At 40.1% G+C, this 19547-nt stretch overlaps 1 protein-coding gene across 1 annotated transcript in view; it reads left to right on the top strand.

The window, feature by feature from the left end:
- The window catches only part of ube2h (ubiquitin-conjugating enzyme E2H (UBC8 homolog, yeast)), a 90880-nt gene extending 85185 nt beyond the window's left edge, over positions 1-5695 (top strand). The window contains exon 7 of the mRNA XM_028811381.2: positions 1668-5695. Coding sequence (XP_028667214.1) covers positions 1668-1792 — 125 coding nt within the window. The 3' untranslated portion in view covers positions 1793-5695. The remainder of the gene's footprint in view (positions 1-1667) is intronic.
- Positions 5696-19547: the final 13852 nt, after the last annotated feature.

The following is a 19547-nucleotide window of genomic DNA, read 5'->3' as shown; positions in this document are numbered from 1 at the left end:
TCCAGGGACAACTAGAGAGACTTGAAGATTTCTGGATGTTATTTTAGCATTGCCTTTTAAACAGCCTCCTTTATTTTTCTCCTTGTGGTCCTGGGTGAAATGTTAGGTAGATGTTTACTTATTGTCAAGGTTGTGCTTGTTTTAAATGCCTTCTGTTTTTATACTGTTTGCCTAACAGATAATTTGTGTAGTCAGAGTTTATTTGAAATGGTTTGTTCCCTTTTTTGATGTTTTCTTCATTTGAGGCAGAATGGTGGATTTGTGTGAAGAGTAACTGACCTACTTTCTTAGAGGTATTTGTTGGAAAATCTGAACCAATGTGCTACAGAGGAGCAATTGCATTCATTAGCTCAGTTAATTATTTAACACATTGAGTCGCCTAAGCATTACCTTGATGTATTCATAGAATTAACTAGTAAATAATTATATGCAGTGGTTTCACAAACTTTTAAGCAAGACTGTTAATGTAGCAAAGAATATGGAATATATGTATTGGGAGAGAGTTTAAAAAGAAAATGTACAAATGTTCAGTTTGCAGCCAGTGGCTAAGGTGGCGTTGACATGGAGGTAAGACAGACCAACAATTCTACTGTAGATCACTGGATACAAATAACAGTTGGAGGTGGGAACAAAAAGTTTAATCAAGAACAATCCATCAAGAACTTCAAAGAAGGGGATACAGATATGGTCAAGTTGCCACGTATAAATCCCATACTACATCTATAATTAGACTATTGTAAGTGAGGAGGTGCAAAGCTCTACTAAATCAACTGGTGGGATATGGCATCTGATGATATAAATTTTCAAGATGACAATAATGCCAGTTGGGGTCCATGAGCAGTTTTATGGAGCATGGCAAAGATTACTGATGTATGATGTGACTGTCCTAGTCACCAAATCTCAGCCCAGTTGGACACATTTAGACCATTACCTGTATAGTCGCCATAGATTCCGTTTTTCCTGTTTACTGTGGTCCAGTGCTCTAGTAAGGCAATTTATATAAATGTTTCCTTTAGAATGTGTTTGTGTGTGTGTGGCTCCATTTTCCTGGTACAGACTGGTCTGTACATAATAAGCATGGGTACTTTCAAAGTGATAGGCCTCAAGGAGTAACATATGCTGCTTTTATCATGAATGAAGTTGAGAAGCACTTCAGCTTGCCTTAAATATTTCCTTGTGCTCACTATATTCAAGTAGGTGATGTGCCAGTGATTTCTTTCTTTTCCAGTGATAAGCCATCAAAACACATGCCTGCTGCTTGATTGTTTCTTGCAAAGTTTTAAACAATTAGAAATGCACCCAATAAAGGTCTTGGTTTATTGACTGAAGTCCTTGCATGTGGTCTGGACAGGCTTGTCAGTGTAAAGTGTTTTGTGCAGCTGCCCTTTCTCATCATCATACAAGCTCATGTGGCATCACCTACAAATGCTATGTAAAATACTAACCTAAATCTATAATTTTGCCCATTCTGCATCAGGATTGCACATATATGCAAGATTACATTTATCAGTGTGCTTGCACTTAACTATTGGTTATATGCTCACTCATATAATCAGAGTGTTATGTGGTTTAAGCTACTTGCTTTATTGATTTGGTACTGTATCTGATCTTTCTTTAGTTTTAAAGCTTCTCAACCTGTGATTTTTTTTTGTTTATTTCCTGTTTAGAATACATCCAGAAATATGCAACAGAGGAAGCCCTAAAAGAACAAGAGGAAGGTGCAGGGGACAGTTCTTCTGAGAGCTCAATGTCTGATTTTTCGGAAGATGAGGCACAGGATATGGAATTGTAGTAAACAGTGGCACCCCTAACAGACTATAATTTCCTAACCATGAGCAGCAGACTATAATATTCATATTTAAACAAGGCAATTTTTTTTATTACTAAACAAGGATTTTTATGGATATAGCGTTGGTGTATCTCACCTTCTAGATGTTCTTTATATCTTGGTCATTTCTCAGCCCAAGGTCCATAGCATTCTCACATTCCACTTTGGTAGCTGCATAGCCTGAATGCATGTGATCACTAAATCTTTTTTGACTGAACTCTTTAGGACAAAATGGATGCTTCAGTAGACAAGCCAAGGGATCAAGTCTCCCTTCTGTTTGACCAGCAAAGTGCATCAAGAGAAATTCAGAATTTGTTACCAGTAGTTTCATTATGGCTACTGCTATATGAAGTCTTTTTTTTCTTACCATTTTATAACTGAAATTAATTTATGTAATGAAAATTGGAAAATAGTTTTTTTTTCTTCCCTGAAATATGCTGTTTCATGCCTAACAGTTGGAGCCTGTTCGCTTCACACACGCAAAATCTTTTATCTTTGCAGTTATTTCTATTAAAATATTTGCCTTGCATTAATCCGAGGTTAAGAAAAATGTTGTCATAAATGTTGTTTATTTTACACTTGGGTCTAGCAGACTTTAAAAACTTCTTCCTATAAAGCCTTAGGTTTAAAAAATATATATATGCTTCTAAAAATTAAAGGGGCTAGCAACTGCCCAAACAAAAGTGTTCAAAACGGAAATACAGTGTTGTGTCTGCGGAGGTGCAGATTTCTTCGGTGATTATAGGTACCAGGCTTTGCTTCATAACATGTAGCCTATTCTGCCCTTTTTTTAATTTTTAAATATATACACATCTTAGTAAAGCCAGTGGTGTTCCTTAAACTGTTGCACACACTGACGTTTAAGCACTGTTTAAAGATACTTAAATAGAGGGCAAATGCAAATTGTTGCTCCTATACACATCGAGGTAATTTACATAGTCAATATTTTTATATACTGTTATCTAAGACTACGAACATGTTTTCTCTGTTTCACTAGTCTCAGTCTGCTGAAGGTTTGAGGAGGTGTGGGGGGTAGGGGGAGGATCATCTTTGGGCAGTAGCAAAATTAATGTCTTTCTTTTGTTCGTAGTAAATGCATAAAAACCTAATGTCTTGTGTACCGTTACACTTGCAGGAGAGAGGCTCTTTGAGCCTTTAGTGTGCAAAACGTTGGACCAGTTGCAGTTACAGAAATGGCCGTACCAAAGATATATGACAATTTAATGATCTATGTGGAAAAATTAAAAAGGTGTGCCCCCAATTGCGTATGCTTATTTGTTTATCACAAACAATGTAAGGAAGAGTGTGTTCTTTTTTTTTTTTTTTTTTAAAGTTTGTTTTTACTATTTATTAATCTGCCCCAGACCTTGTTGGATAGAGGAAATGTATATAATAAACTAGTGAATACATTATCTGTTTGTTTATCTAGTGTCCCTTGACTTTTTTTTTTATGTTGGATTAATATGCATAGATATCTCCAACTCACATTTTATCTTTTGATAGTTTTGTTGTTGTTTTTTTTTTTTGTTTTTTTTTTTTGGGAAAGTCATTTCAATGCGTGGAGATCAGATGGTGTTTCCATGGCCTTTTAAGCAACAGCCTTTGATTTATATGTGGGTTTTAAAGATCAACTTAAAAGTATTTGGTAAAACAAATACTGCTCATTGGCCACGAGCCATAAAGAGAGCTGAGGGCATTTGTGTTGAATTATGTGCAGTTGCTGAGAAATGCATTTTAAATATGAGGTCAGGATTTAATTATCTGGATCAGTTAAGGCCACAAAGAGATATAAAGAAAACAAAATGTAGTATTTTCCTTAAATACCATTGGTTCTATATATACATATATAACTTACACACATTGTATGCACACATACAGTATAGTGTGTGATATATAATATATACTAACTATATGTTTATGCATATATGTGTAGAATAAACAGGTAAGAGAGACAGATGGTAGTTTGTTTTGCTTTTGCATGTTTTTACCCCCATAACCCTTTCCCCTTTTTGATATTATCTATTCTTACTTGTGGCATGACACAGAACTAATGTCGTGTAAAGCTTGTCTACTGAATTAACACTATCTTGTGGCTTTACTGGAAAGATAGTTAAGTTCTTACAATGTAGTGGTCAACTTGATTACTGTTACCTAGCATGTGGTGTTCTGTATGTTGGGGAGAATCCTGCTGGTCTTTTTAACTTGCTGACCTTGTCAACCTGCCTAATGTTAATGCTTACTTTTGGTGTATGGCACATTTTGGGATAGTTAATATACTGGTGGTGCTTTAAAAGAAATGCTCCTTTTTCTTTGGTATGATAATATTTTGAAGAGATAAGTATATATTCCAAAGATGTATCCACCCCTTTCAATGTGCCCTGGAACTGCTACAGTTTAAAATAAGTTTGTAGTAGTGGTAGCCAGTTCCCTCATAATTAAATTTTATCGTATGTATAGTTTAAGCAATGAATATAAACATAAAGTGGCAATGTCTAAATGACTGGGCTTCTTTTTTTACCTTTTAATGTTTATAATTATTAAACATGATTTATTCTCTCTCCGTAGTTCATGCTAAAGAATATGTTCATGTCTGTATTTCTGCTTGTGGATTACATTTTAGCAGAATGAAAATTAATTGATAAAACATGTCACATTTAACTCACTATCTAAATGTGTTTTTAACATTTTTGATAAGTGGTATGTTTCAGAACAGTATGCAATATGCTGTAATTGCCATTAAAATTGGATATATGCAATATAGTATTCAAAATGAGAGTAAATGCACAGTCCTTCAGTGTGGGGGCTTAATGAAGTTTTGATCTGGTGACTTTACAATGCAGAGTTTCATTCAAGAATAACTTCATGTTTTGTCATTGAGTGTTTTTTTTTTTTTTTTTGGTCTATCTGATGTCTAATAAATTTCAAAACAAGACAAAAAAAGGAAACTAAGTGTGATATGTGCTTTAAGCCATGTTAATATTTTTAGTTTTTGCTCTACACAGGACGGAGTATTGCTATGCTGGCAGAGGTGCCGTACTTCATCCCACAGTGATTAGTTACAAAAGCAGCTTTTCTGTTGGAAGCAGAAGCACATCCAATACTACGTCATTACTCTGTCGGTTCAGCTCTGTTTTCCTAAACCGACTTGAGAAGTAAATAAGTCTGCTGATTTTTGCTTTCTTTTCTGGTCTTGTAGAAGAGGTTTCCCAAATTATTACTGAGGTTTGTGCTTCCCTGAATCCAATAAAATTCAGTTAAGTCTTTTTCCATTTTGTTCTTCTCACACCTCTGCTATTGTAGTAGCTATTTGTTACCACTCTGTCCTTTTTACACTGTGACGTTATTACCAAAAAACAGCCCCAGCTATAAACTAGAGTCTTTATAAAAAGCGGAGACACCACACAGCAGTGAAACTGTATTTGTTCTCTCTGTCTTGGCCACATTGTTAATACACGTTTGCATGTGGTAAGAGGGGCTGGGATGTGACAGCTTTCATTTTTCTTTCTTGCTTTGAAGTTTCTGTTGTGCTTTTTCAGAGTTAAGATGACACTGTAGCAGAAGTGAATACCGCATGGGAAATGGCCGTTATTTTACTAGCAAAACTGTATTTGGTACCTAGTGTGTAATACTTGAAAAGTCAAAGGACGTTAAACCAGTCCTGTGTCTAGCTGATTATTCACCACCCCTTGGCCCTTCCTTTTTACCTTCTCCTTTGCATTGTGATTATGTAGTGGGCATGCTAGTCACAAAGACAAATGCCTTCCATTTATAGGATTATAACCTCTTAAATAGTTGTGTATAAATAAAAAAAAAAAAAAAAAAAAACTGTAATAACTTTTTTTAATAAAAAATATAAATGTATAAATATCTTCAGTCTGAGTTGTTTGGTTTTCTAGGCTCGAAAGGATGAAATTGTGCATCATTTAATCTGGAGTGTATGAAAGTGCAGAAAACCGTTAAGTTGTACAGAATCAAGGCGGTCAGTTTGAAGAAATAAACAGCAAAACATTCATTGAGTGTAGCTGGATTGAGACCTGAGTTTGGAAATATCACAATTGCTTCATTTATAAAGCTTGATAAATGCATATCGTATTTCATTATACTGTATGATCATGTAAATAATTGGAACAAACCTGAAACTGCTGATATCCTAAAAATTAACATTGTTGCCGTCATCCTTACAATGAAATGTGTTTGCTTTGAAATGGCAAATCCTGGGTTTAGTTTTGATGCTTCCCGATTTTTCATAGTGGTTTTAAAGTTATCTTTCATGTTTTAACGGTCACTGGGAGACACAAGGAGAGGAGCTCAAAAGACTTGGCATTTGCTCTCACCTCATGATGTACTTCAGTAGCAGGGGGTTCCCATCTTTAGCCCTGTGACTGCTGGTTTTCATTCCAAACCATCTGTTTATTAGATGCCATTCATTGCTGAAAACCGAACACATTTAATTTTGTAGCTTATTAGTGTTTTTGTTCTCACAATAGTTCTCTATTATAATTTTCGCTTTTATTTCTTCACAACGATGTTTATCAAAACTGATACTTCACAATGAACACGCACAGAAAGGCAAATGGGACCAAAGAAGAAGCAGGTAAAGGTTGAGAATTAACAAGGCAACTGAAATGAACCCCAAAGATTTTACTCCAGCAACCACTGGCTTCTGATTAAGATACTGGATTGGAATAAAAACTGGCAGTCATTGTGGACATCTAGTGCAGTCCTGAATTAAGGAACTCCTGCCTTGCAGTCACATAGACTAATATTTATTTCACCTCCACAGTTTACAAAGTAGTAATAAGTAGTATAATCAATTTCAAGTACAATGTCTTCCCAAGTTAGAAGTAATTTCCGTATACCTCACAGCACTTCCTTTTCCAGACGGTGATAAGCCTAATGCAGAGCATGATGGTATCACAGAGGCCTGCACTGTTGGCTCACACCTCCATTCTCACTATATGAATAGAATTGCTTTCTGCTTGCATTTCCTTTGAACATGCGACTGATGTTCTGCATCCCAAAGACATTTTTTGTTAGGTAGGTTAGGGCAAGTGTGCATGTATCCCAAAATTCACTGTCATCCCATTCAGGATTGGCTCCTGTTTTGGAACAAGTTTGGTTCTGGTGTCTATCCTGGCAGCATTGGGTCCAAGATGAGCACCAACTCTGGACTGGGCAGCAATGCATCACTGGGCCTACCCAATCACGCACCTACACTTGGGCTAATTTGAAATAGCCAGTTAACCTAACCTGCGTGTTTTTAGAGATGTAGGTTCAAATCTTGAGCACCTTGGTCAAAAACCCAATGTACACATGGGAAAGACATGAAAAATCTGCACATCACAAGGTGACTCAAGATCATTGAGAAGTAATGCTACCCTCTGAATTTCTGTTACATAAAATAACAAAGCTTAAAGCTATAAATTATAAAATGGCAGTAAGTGAAGTTATCCTATGTAAGCTGTTTAGTAGTTTTTGTAAGCATTGTGGACACTAAGGGGCTGTTACAGAGCCCATTTCTAGACCATAACCACACAGACCCAAGCCCTTGGTTTAAATAAGGTTTTTTTTTTTTTATTATTATTTAACAAAAATACCTCCTCATGGGCTCTGGGTCAATAATCTTTACAAATAATTAACTTCCCTCTCCTCCGCCTTCACACATGCTTAGTATTGTCCTACTCTGCTCTCCATTCTGACTCGGATGAGGCAAAGTGGCTTCTTTTATGCAACATCTGGAAGTACTTCTGGTGCCACAATATTTCCCCGGAAAGTGCTTTTGAGTTAAGTGGCACCTCATAGGTGGAGAACTGCTCTCCCTGGCACCACTCAGCAGGACTGCCAATCAAAGCTATAACTCCCAGGCAGTCCTGCTGGTGTGTATAACGGAGACCCAGCAGAGGGATACTGCCATTTGGCATACTGAGTGGAATCAAGTGTCCCTTTAAGGCAGTCTCCTCCTATCGTCCTGCTATACTGGCCTACCAAATGGGAAAGGAAACGACAACCATCCATCCAGCTGAACATTCTTTATGGGCTCTGCTAATCGATCCGTGCCTTCCATTATAGCGGTTATTAAAACTTGCACAAGACTGACAAAAGGTAAGAATAAAAGAAACAGCTGTGGAAGTTTCTCATTTTCAATTGTGTTTTGAATTTGAGTGAAGATTTTTCACTGTTTTGAGGATGTACAGTGGGTACGGAAAGTATTCAGACCCCCTTCAATTTTTCACTCTTTGTCATATTGCAGCCATTTGCTAAAATCACTTAAATTAATTTTTTCCCTCATTAATGTACACACAGCACCCCATATTGACAGACAAAAAAAAGAATTTTTGAAATTGTTGCAGATTTATTAAAAAAGAAAAACTGAAATATCACATGGTCCTAAGTATTCAGACCCTTTGCTCAGTATTTAGTAGAAGCACCCTTTTGAGCTAATACAGCCACGAGTCTTCTTGGGAAAGATGCAACAAGTTTTTCACACCTGGATTTGGGGATCCTCTGCCATTCCTCCTTGCAGATCCTCTCCAGTTCTGTCAGGTTGGATGGTAAACGTTGGTGGACAGCCATTTTTAGGTCTCTCCAGAGATGCTCAATTGGGTTTAAGTCAGGGCTCTGGCTGGGCCATTCAAGAACAGTCACAGAGTTGTTGTGAAGCCACTCCTTCGTTATTTTAGCTGTGTGCTTAGGGTCATTGTCTTGTTGGAAGGCAAACCTTCGGCCCAGTCTGAGGTCCTTAGCACTCTGGAGAAGGTTTTTGTCCAGGATATCCCTGTACTTGGCCGCATTCATCTTTCCCTCGATTGCAACCAGTCGTCCTGTCCCTGCAGCTGAAAAACACCCCCACAGCATGATGCTGCCACCGCCATGCTTCACTGTGGGGACTGTATTGGACAAGTGATGAGCAGTGCCTGGTTGTCTCCACACATACCTCAGTGCAAGACACATGACAGCCCGCATGGAGTTTGCTAAAAGACACCTGAAGGACTCGGAGATGGTGAGAAATAAGATTCTCTGGTCTGATGAGACCAAGATAGAACTTTTTGGCCTTAATTCTAAGCGGTATGTGTGGAGACAACCAAAAGGGTGCTTCTACTAAATTTTGAGCAAAGGGTCTGAATACTTAGGACCATGTGATATTTCAGTTTTTCTTTTTTAATAAATCTGCAACAATTTCAAAAATTCTTTTTTTTGTCTGTCAATATGGGGTGCTGTGTGTACATTAATGAGGGAGAAAATTAATTTAAATGATTTTAGCAAATGGCTGCAATATGACAAAGAGTGAAAAATTGAAGGGGGTCTGAATACTTTCCGTACCCACTGTACATGGTAGTCTCCCATCTCCAGAGGTGTGAACTAAAGCCCAATAGAAGAGTTGATTATCCATCCATTATCCAACCCGCTGAATCCAAACACAGGGTCACAGGGTTCTGCTGGAGCCAATCCCAGCCAACACAGGGCACAAGGCAGGAACCAATCCTGGGCAGGGTGCCAACCCACCGCAGAGGGTTGATTAGTGTTGGTCATTTGACTAGTTTGGCTAACATTTAGCTCTAATCAAGATAAATGTGACTAACCCGGACCCTTCCCTAGGACATAGGTCCTAGAGGGGTGTTATGCAATAATTTAAAGAAATTCCTGTTAACCTTTGTGCTGTATGTGTACATCAATATGACATGGATTACAAAGCCTTTTCCAGGACACTGGCGCTCCATCAAGCAAAATTCAATCCATACTGCCCAGGCCTGCTGAAATCATTCAAGACTTCAAAACACTGCAGGTCCTCTTGTTTCTGCTAGGAATTAGTGACTTCACCATCAGAAGACTTTGGACCTTAGTCTGAGTAGCATGAAGCTTCCTGGTTCCTCCCTGTGAAGATAGCGCTTTGAGTACTGAGAAAAGCGCTACATAAATGTAATGAATTATTTATTATTATTATTTATTATTATGATGGAAGCTGATGGGCTGTAATAACAGGTAGTTCTCAAGTCAAGATTACCGAAGGGCATTTGAGGTATCCTTGAGTTCTGAGACTTATGAGATTACTCAGACACTGAAGGTTTCAGCCAATCTGGAGTTACCACTAGGCTTCACAACTTTATGCTGGTGATCAAGAGTGGTAGGTCATGACTTGGTGAAGATATGCAGCACCTGAACCTGAACAACTTACTGTCATTGAAAGAAGAATGGAAAATGTGGTGGCATCCATCTGCAAATAGAAGCTGAAGCACAGTTTCATTATGCAGTAAGACATTGATCAAAAACACACAGGCTACAGTAGCTACTGGGAATGGTCAACATACAGGCCCAAACCCCATGAAGGAGATTGGAGAGAATCTGAATGGATGTGGAAATCCACTAGTGGTGCTGAGCTGAACTGAAGAGGACGAGGAGGAAACCACAATGCCTCCATAGCAGTGTGAGGGACAGATGAGTAACCACAGCAAACGTTTAGTCTTGGTTATTGTGGCTGTCTCACATGACACATTGGCGATTGCAGAATTTTTTCAGTTTTTAACAAGTAAAAGAGTTTTATAACTTGGTCAATCAGCTTTTAGTTTATGTAATAGGATGTTATGCAAAACTATTGTATTCTGGAACTGTGCATCATAATTGGTGACATTTTCTTGCATTTTCCACAAGGAAAATTCTGTTCACGTAGTCATAATGGTAGTAGTCACGTGTACCATAAAATTCTCGCTTGCATGGCTGGCCAATATATGACACTCCTCCATTCTCCAGCACCATGAGTCCATTTTATTTAATAAAACAAAATTATGAAAGAACTTCACTGATGGATTCCTAAAGGCCTTCACAGAGTTTCTCATTTTATGTGCTAAGCCTGTGTGGCAAAACTGAGTATTGCAAATGTAAAATGTTCACTAAAATTTGGAATTATTAGGCTGTTAAAGAAAGAAAAAAAAACAAACTGTGCACTCTAATCCAGTCCTTAATGTGCACCGTGGTGTCGCTTGTTGGACATCTGAAAATGTGACCTTACAACTTAAGGTTTGGTGGACCCCAACGATTTGTCTGACTCTCTTCCTCCACATCTAATTTCAGCAACCATAAGTTTGAAGCAAAAAAAAAAAAGTATTATATTTCATGTCTGTGACTGAGCTATTTTTAACATTTTTATAAGCCGACATGTGGTCTGCTGTTCACAGCTAGGGGAGTTCAGGAAAATCAAAACAATCAGCACCGCCATCTAGTGGACATGTGCTGTCATTTATTGGATTAATGACTTACATTGTTAGCTTCTGTATAAATCTGCTCCAAACATTGCATGGATGACAAACTAAAAATAGAATAAAGGAGAAAATTAATATATAATAACTGATCACTTGCATAAATTAGTCACAAATCAGTGGAAGTAGAAGGGGGTGGTGCAGGCAGAGCATAAAATTCATCAGAAAATAAACTTCTGAAAAGAGTCCAAAGGAGACATTGGTAAATCTTGTCTAGTTATATGCCTTAATTCAGCATATATCAACATTTCTGTTATTGTGACACTTTTTCTTCTTCATATACGTGTCTTCCTTGGTGACTCTAGCACGATACATGGTGGGCGTCTAGTCATGGCCCATTTGTTTAGAAACACTATCCTAAACAACCTGCAGTGGCCAGTCAAAAGCTAATGCACACCATAGTGGCATTGAAGGGATGCTGTATGGTAGCTCTGACAACAACACCATTTCTTCCATCACCTGTGGATCATATACAGCCAGGAATGTGTATAAAGGATCTTAGAGGTATGAACCAAGAGAATGAAATGATAATATGTTAGCAATGCTGCCAGTCTAGAGTAAAACAAATAAATTCCAGTAGGACTTTACATCAGGTATAAAACAGGGGTTAATCCCGAAGAGGGCACCAGCCCATCATTGGTGGTCACACACCAACACCATCTAGTTATGATTCTGACCTCAATGTAAAGAGCACAAAACACATCAGATCTTAATGGGGAAAAAAATCATGTTTGATGTCTATACTGACTGGGTAATGTGTTAGGAACGAAAGGATGCCACATCGTTTGATAGAAATGAAAATTATTAGCCAACAGAGGGCTGAATTCAAAGACACCTCAAAAATCAGAGTGAAAAACTGATGTGTCAGGTTAGTCCATTGTGCCGAAATTTCATAGCAGCAACTCAAAATCCTACTCAGTAGTTTGTATGGCCCCCACGTGCTTTTTGCATGCTCCTAATGAGACGACGGATGGTGTCCTTGGGGATCTCTTTCCAGATCTGGACCAGGGCATCACTGACCTCCTGGACAGTCTGAGGTGCAACCTGGTGGCATTGTATCAACCAAAACATAATGTCCCAGAGGTGTTCTGGTGGATTGAGGTCAGGCGCGCACGGGGGCCACTCAATGGTATCAATTCCTTCATCCTCCAGGAACTGTCTGCATACTCTCGTCCCATGAGGCCGGCCATTGTAGTGTACCAGAAGGAACCCAGGACCCATTGCACCAGCATGGGGTCTGACAATGTGTCCAAGGACTTCATCCCGATACCTAATGGCAATCAAGGCACTGTTGTCTAGCCTGTACAGGTCTGTACGTCCCTCCATGGATATGCCTCCCCAGATCATGCTGAATGATGTTACAGGCAGCATAATGTTCTCCACGGCTTCTCCAGACCCTTTCACGTCTGTCACATGTGCTCAGGGTGAACCTGCTCACATCTGTAAAAAGCACAGGACGCCAGTGGTGGACCTGCCAATTCTGGTGTTCTATAGCAAATGCCAATCGAGCTCTGTGGTGCTGGGCACTGAGCAGAGGGCCCACTAGAGGACATCGGGCCCTCAGACCACCCTCATGAAGTCTGTTTCTGATTGTTTGGTCAGAGACATTCACACCAGTGGCCTGCTGGATGTCATTTTGTAGAGCTCTGGCAGTGCTCATTCTGTTCCTCTTTGCCCAAAGGAGCAGATACCAGTTCTGCTGATGGGTTAAGGACCTTCTTCGGCCCTGTTCAGCTCTTCCAGAGTAACTGCCTGTCTCCTGGAATCTCCTCCATGCCCTTGAGATTGTGCTGGGAGACACAGCACACCTTCTGGCAATGGCACATATCTATGTGCCTTCCTGGAGGAGTTGGACTACCTGTGCAACATCTGTAGGGTCCAGGTATCGTCTTATGCTACTAGTAGTGACACTGACCATAGCAAATGCAAAACTAGTGAAAAAACAGTCAGAAAAGATGAGGAGGAACAAATGTCAGTGGCCTCCACTTGTTAAACCATTCCTGTTTTTGGGGTCATCTCTTTGTTGCTCCTCTAGTGTACCTGTTGTTAATTTCATTAACACCAAAGCAGCTGAAACTGATTAACAACCCCCTCTGCTGCTGAACTGACCAGATCAATATCCCAAAAGTTTCATTGACTTGATGCTATACTCTGATTAAAGTGTTCCTTTATTTTTTTGAGCAGTATATATTGAATATATATAATATATATATTTATTGTATGTATATATATATATATATATATATATATATATATATATATATATATATATATATAGACGGATGGCCAGGACGCTTCCTCAATGGAAAGAATGGGGGAGCCAACTTATCCAGAGAGTTACCTCTCCCGGAGTGCTAGATGGCAGCCTGCCTGGGTTGCAGCAGTGCCTCGGACTCCCGTAGGACTTCATGGGAGTTGGAGTTGGATACTGCCCTGTGGGGATCTTGTGGCACCACCCGGGGGTGCTGCAATGGCTGCTGAGCCCTGGAGAACAGCTCTTTTGCCACACCCGGAAGTACTGCTGGAAGTAGGGTAACGAGCACCTGGGGCACTTCCGGATGCCTTATAAAAGGAGCCAGCAGACACCACTCCGGGAGCCAGAGTCAGGAGGTAGAGGACAGAGCTTGCGGAAGAGGAGTGAAGGCGGCAGGAGAAGACAAAAGAAAGGAAAGAGAAAAGGACAGAGCATTCTTGGTGATTTGTGCGCTGTGTGTGCTGTGTAAAGAAACAGAAAACTTGGGTGTCCTGTGACTGTCTGTAGCTGGGCTAATTCCACAATAAATATATATTATATATAAATATAAATAAATAAATATATATATATATATATATATATATATATATATACGAGGGGGGACCCAAAAATAACCGGAATTTTGTTGTTGTTAGGTTGGTACTTGTAGTATGTGGTTGGGCCGCTAGGGCGATCTAGTTACACTCCTCACAAGTCAGTCTGCCAAGTGCCATCAGTCTGGAAGGTTGTGCTTGTGTTCAGTGAATTTTTTTGTAAAAGTAGGTTGCGTAACAGTGTGAGAAGGAAACGCCCTGATTTGTGGGAGTCGGGCGATTGGTTCTTTCATCATGACAACACTCCATCTCACACTGCTCTCAGCATTCGCCAATTTTTGGCAAGAAACGGTATGACAACCCTGAACCACCCACCCTACTCACCGGATTTAGCTCCGTGTGATTTCTTTTTGTTTCCTCGGATGAAAAAAGACTTGAAAGGAAGGCATTTTGCTGACGTTGAAGAGGTAAAACAAGAAACGACCAGAGCATTAATGGGCATTACTTCAGACGAATTTAAAAAATGTTTCGAACAATGGAACAAACGGTTAGATAAGTGTATTTCCGCCAGATGGAGAGTACTTTGAAGGAGACTAATTGTAGTTTGTACAGAAAATTAAATTAAAGACGTTTTAAAAATATTTTCGGTTATTTTTGTGTCCCCCCTCGTATATATATATATATATATATATATATATATATATATATATATATATATAAATAAAAATATGCATTTTTGCAACCCACTTATCCAGGGTAGGTTTTTGTGTGAGATAAACTCCATTCCCAAAGTCACTCCAGAAGGCACAGAAGATTCCCTGGGAAGGCAGCAAGCACTGTCCATCCAAACTTATTGCCCCTTAGCCCTGCAGGTGTTTTTGGTATTATCTGTTTACAGATGGAGGATAGAGACCTTAGAGTTATCGACTTGTTTGCTGTCTTCTTCCCAGCAGTGTATAAATGTGTGTATGTACTGTCAAGCACACATGCTTCAGGGACATCTGCAATGCTCTAGTAGTGAAAGCAATACTACACCAAATAGAGAGGGGGTGCTGTCATTAGTTCTGTCTCCTTTTCTATCCACAGTTCAGAAACTCACTGTCCAGATGACGAGTGACCCAGTTCCTGCTTCTGCTGAGAAGGCCCATCCCATCTGGGAAGGTGATAGAAAAATCTGAATGCTACCGGAAGTATGCATTCAGTAAGAGACCAGACTTGGAGGAGAACAGAATGATTTGCCTGCTCTTATTTTCTTTGAAACAGCTGATGCTAACCTTTTTGCGCCTGTGCATGCGTTTTTGTTTCACTTTGATTTTCACATATACTAGGGGGCTTAGCCAATCCCCCCGGCCTGCGCTATGCGCCAGCCACTTCACATCTCTGTCACTTGCGTATTTGGATTTCACTTTCACCAAACAACAAATCTTTTATTTCTTGCGGATAGGCCTCTTCATTGGGAAGAAACACTACTTTTCCCTGATGGCAACATGAATTAAACAATCTACAAGTCTCCAACTTAAAGTTTAAATCCGAACAATATATTCGATCTCTTTTTGCTGTTCTTTTATTTCACTGAGTAATAATTTCCATTTGTTTGCGCTAATGCGATGTTTACTATCATATTTTTGAGACTTTAGAATTTTAGTACTTTCATTATCTCTAACCTGCTCTGCATATGTATCGCGCTAACATTTTTTAATACTTTACGATGTTTTATTTTGTCATCTACTCTTTGTCTTTTATTTCCGGCCCCGGGCGTGGTTAAACTTCTTGGCAAAAAGTCTTGTCTCGTGGGACATGACACATGAAAGTGTCTCTCTGAGAAAGTCTTGTCTCATCCCAGGATTTTTTTATATATAATTATATATATATATATATATATATATATATATATATATCTCCATCCATCCATTATCCAACCTGCTATATCCTAACTACAGGGTCACAGGGGTCTGCTGGAGCCAATCCCAGCCAACACAGGGCGCAAGGCAGGAAACAAACCCCGGGCAGGGCACCAGTCCACCGCAGGGTGTGTGTGTGTGTGTATATATATATATATATATATGAGTAGATCATTGTGTGCTCATAGTATGAAAGAGTGTTGTATAACTGTGTATATTTATGCTCCTTTTATTTATCATTAGAGTGATGGCCTGGTCTTTAATGTGTTCAAATGTGTGCGTCTGTGGCATCAGCACATTCTTAAAGTTTCTACATAGTTTTCCATCCAAATCCCACAGATGTCTGTTGAGTTAACTTTTTGAGTTGGCCGTGTGTTGGACTGGCCTCCCACCCAGGGTTGGTGATAAAGGCTCAGGTCCCTGTGACTTTGCAGTGGACTAAGCAGGTCTGTGAATGTTACAATTATGTATATCAGCAAACAGTCAGGTTGTGTTTTTGTGGCCCTGTAACTCCAATACTGCAGTTTTTTTTAATCTATTATATATAGCAGGTCTTGATGACTCCTCATTGACTTCTGCACCTCTTCTTCTTTTTGTATTTGTGAGTAATTTCAGGACTTTTGTAGACTCTTCCCAACATTCCCTGTGTGGTTTATCTCAGCTGTTGCATGCCTGATATTTTGCACATTTGGCTGACGCCATTATCCAAGGAGACTTACAACATCTGAGACACATTTGGTTACATTTCTTTTATTTTTCCCAAAGGAGCACAGTCAGGTGAAATGTCTTTCTCAGGGTCACACAGTTTCAATAGTGGGACTTGAACCCACAACCTCAGGGTTTGAAGTTCAAAGCACTAACCATTCTGGTGCACAACCTGCCTTTCCTTTATTAATTTTGTTGATCTGAATTCATAATTCACAGGTGCTTGTTTAATCACATTTTACCAAAAAAAAAAATACTGAACATACCTTGACAAATGCACCTAACCTAACACAGAATAATTTTCAAGTCTCTCCTGGATGTGGACACGTGGCAGGGATCAACCCCAGATGGGATGCCAGCATCAAAAGGTTAGCTGGCCACTTGGCCTTAAGTGTAAAGTCTTTTGGCACAGTTTGGACTTTTTGGGCAAATTCACCTTAGGGTTCTTTACTGCAGACCCTTTGTGGACAGGTGCCCCCCCCCCCCCCCCCCCCCATTTCATATGCAGTAGGCTCCTGACATTTTCTACTTTGTTCAGTGTTGCTCAACAGCAGTGCTAGAGCACAGAACTCCAGGCCTTGCTCATTAGCGGTCTCCGAGGGCCCCTTCCTCTTGAAAACAAACCTTTCATTCCAAACTTCAAGCCCCCCACCTCCCAGTGTGACATGGGTAATCATTACCCTTTCCCCCAGTGCTCACCAAGGTCCAGAGCACCTTAGCTGCTTGCATTCATGTTTCCTTTAGGGATCCCCATCCATGAGCCAGGTTCAGTTCTCTTCCCTACTGGGCTACCAGGACTCCAACGTGCCCTTCCTCGCGAATCGGCCTGACAGCGAGGACGTCCCCTTCACTCCATTTGAGCCTTCTTGTTTATTTGCAGGGCTGCCGTGTTACACCTTCAGTCAGATGTGTCTTGTCCGAACTCTACCTCTGTCAACTTCGTGGATATAGCTTTCCTCCGATGTCATCTCAGGTTCCATGTGGCTCCAAATCGGTCTACTGTATGTATTCACATGCTCATTATTGTGTCCGAAGTCTTCGCGAAACTTTACAGTGAAATAAGGGTAGGGCGGAAATTGCCCGACTTATTATGAATTTAGCTCTAGATTCGCCCTGCATTACAAAGTAATACCGGGAGAGGGCGCTACTGTCTCGGGCAAAGGAATCGCCTGCTGCCGAAAGAGACGAAAGAGATTTAAACCCCACAGGTGATCGATGGTGCGGCGCACAGGCAGCATTATGGTGCATTAAGGCTGCCTGCCTGGTTTCCTTTCGTTTTTTGCATGAAAAGAACACTTAGTAGGACTGCTTTAGATAAGAGTCGGCGGAATTAATCGTAGTACCGTTTACACGCCCTGCCGTTCTTTCCCGCTGATGTTTCACTCAGATCAGAAGTTATGCTGTTATTATTTGGCGGCTTGTCCAGGGATTGTTCCTGCCATGCGCGTGCGTCATTTTTAATCCGGCTTTCCTGCCACACCACTCAGGATGAAGCGGGTTTAGAATATGCATGGATTGGTAAATATTTTAAATTGTCGGGTAAAACTTCTAAACGTGTACTTTTTAACAATCGCTCATTTCATACTTCACTCTTCGCAGTGTAATAAAGGCCCCGCCTAATCTACGGATCCCGTGAAGCCATAACTCATCTTTTGTGGTAGCAAATACTGGACGCCTCGCCAGTCAATCGCAGGACATAAAAAGGCTCACAAATTCACAATCTCCTGAAAAGACAACCTGCTATAGGGAAATTTAACGAGCAAAACCGGAGAACATGCGGACATCCTCACGGACAGAGCTCAGGCCGCCAGCGCTAAGAGCCCTGGGGCAGCGGCGTTAAGTACCAAGGCAGGATCTCATTCGAAAGAAAGAAAAAAGTTAGAATAGAACGAGGAGTGAGAAGGGCCTCACCACGCCCCATGTCAGAGCCTTTAAGCAAAGGATAAATCGAGGTGGACGGCAGGGTGGCGCAGTGCTTGGCGCTGCCGCTTCACGGTTCAGATCGATGTCCGTTTGGCGTTCTTTAGTCTTCATCGCACATCGACAAAAACGTGCGAATTAAGTTCATCGATTTTAATTGCCCCGGCGGCAGGGTGTACTTGAGTGGGCCCTGTAGGGACGGGCGCCATAAGTTTACCCCGATCAGCATTAAGCGAATGTGAGGACGCGATGTTACTTTACGAAGAAAAAAACGTGTTTAAGGTATCAAAGGGGGCTTTGCATAAGTAGCGCATTTCTTCGTGTACACCACCACAACGCAGTGAATATAATTAAAATACTGTAATAATTAAGTGAATATTATTATAGCTCAAAGTGCAGCATTCTGTATTATATATTTGACTCTAATACTGTATCCAACATTTTTTCCTGCCTTAGGTGTCCAAAGCCGCGGAAGCAACAAGGGACAAATCCGGTTGATCAGATTATGGTGCTTTCACAGACGGTAATTGAAAAAAGCAAGAAATAATAACAGAAAATACGAATGTGTTTATTTCAAAACAAGATGTGGAATGAACACCTGTTAAAACAAACACTTAAAATGACATTTCGGGTCTGTGACCCAGACTTCCACCATCTTGAACTGGAGCACTGCCTTTTAAAAGTAATGAATGGAATGAGGAATGACAACAGTAGACTGGTGTTCTACCTGGGATTTCAGTTCAGTCAATGGACCAGTCTGTGCAACCAACAAAATTCACATTAATAAAAATGCTATGTGTTATTTTGTACATGTTTGTTTATTTTAAGTAATATGAGGAGGCAGATTCTGAAAGGTCCCCCTCTTACTTGGCCTTTCAAGCAGATGGTTGAGTTTGACATCCCTGTAGTGATATAAGTAGAATTTGATGGGACTTTGTGCAAAAAAAAAAAAAAAATAAATAAAAGTTATCTGCCCTATGTGAAATTAAATGAAATCCAATTTTAAAATGACCACCATCATTTAGGCACATCAGGCATCTTCTTCTGAAGCTTGGGTTGCTCTGTTGGACTGGCCTCCTCCATTCAAGTCTGTTGTACACTTTGTCACCTTTGATTCTTCTTCAAGCAGTCTATTCACCTTCTTTTTTGGTCGTC

This window comes from Erpetoichthys calabaricus, chromosome 1 (genome assembly GCF_900747795.2).
Source record: "Erpetoichthys calabaricus chromosome 1, fErpCal1.3, whole genome shotgun sequence".
In the NCBI taxonomy this organism is placed as follows: Eukaryota; Metazoa; Chordata; class Cladistia; order Polypteriformes; family Polypteridae; genus Erpetoichthys; species Erpetoichthys calabaricus.
The sequence above is the reverse complement of the archived record's forward strand: the minus strand, read 5'-3'. Positions and strand labels throughout refer to the sequence as shown.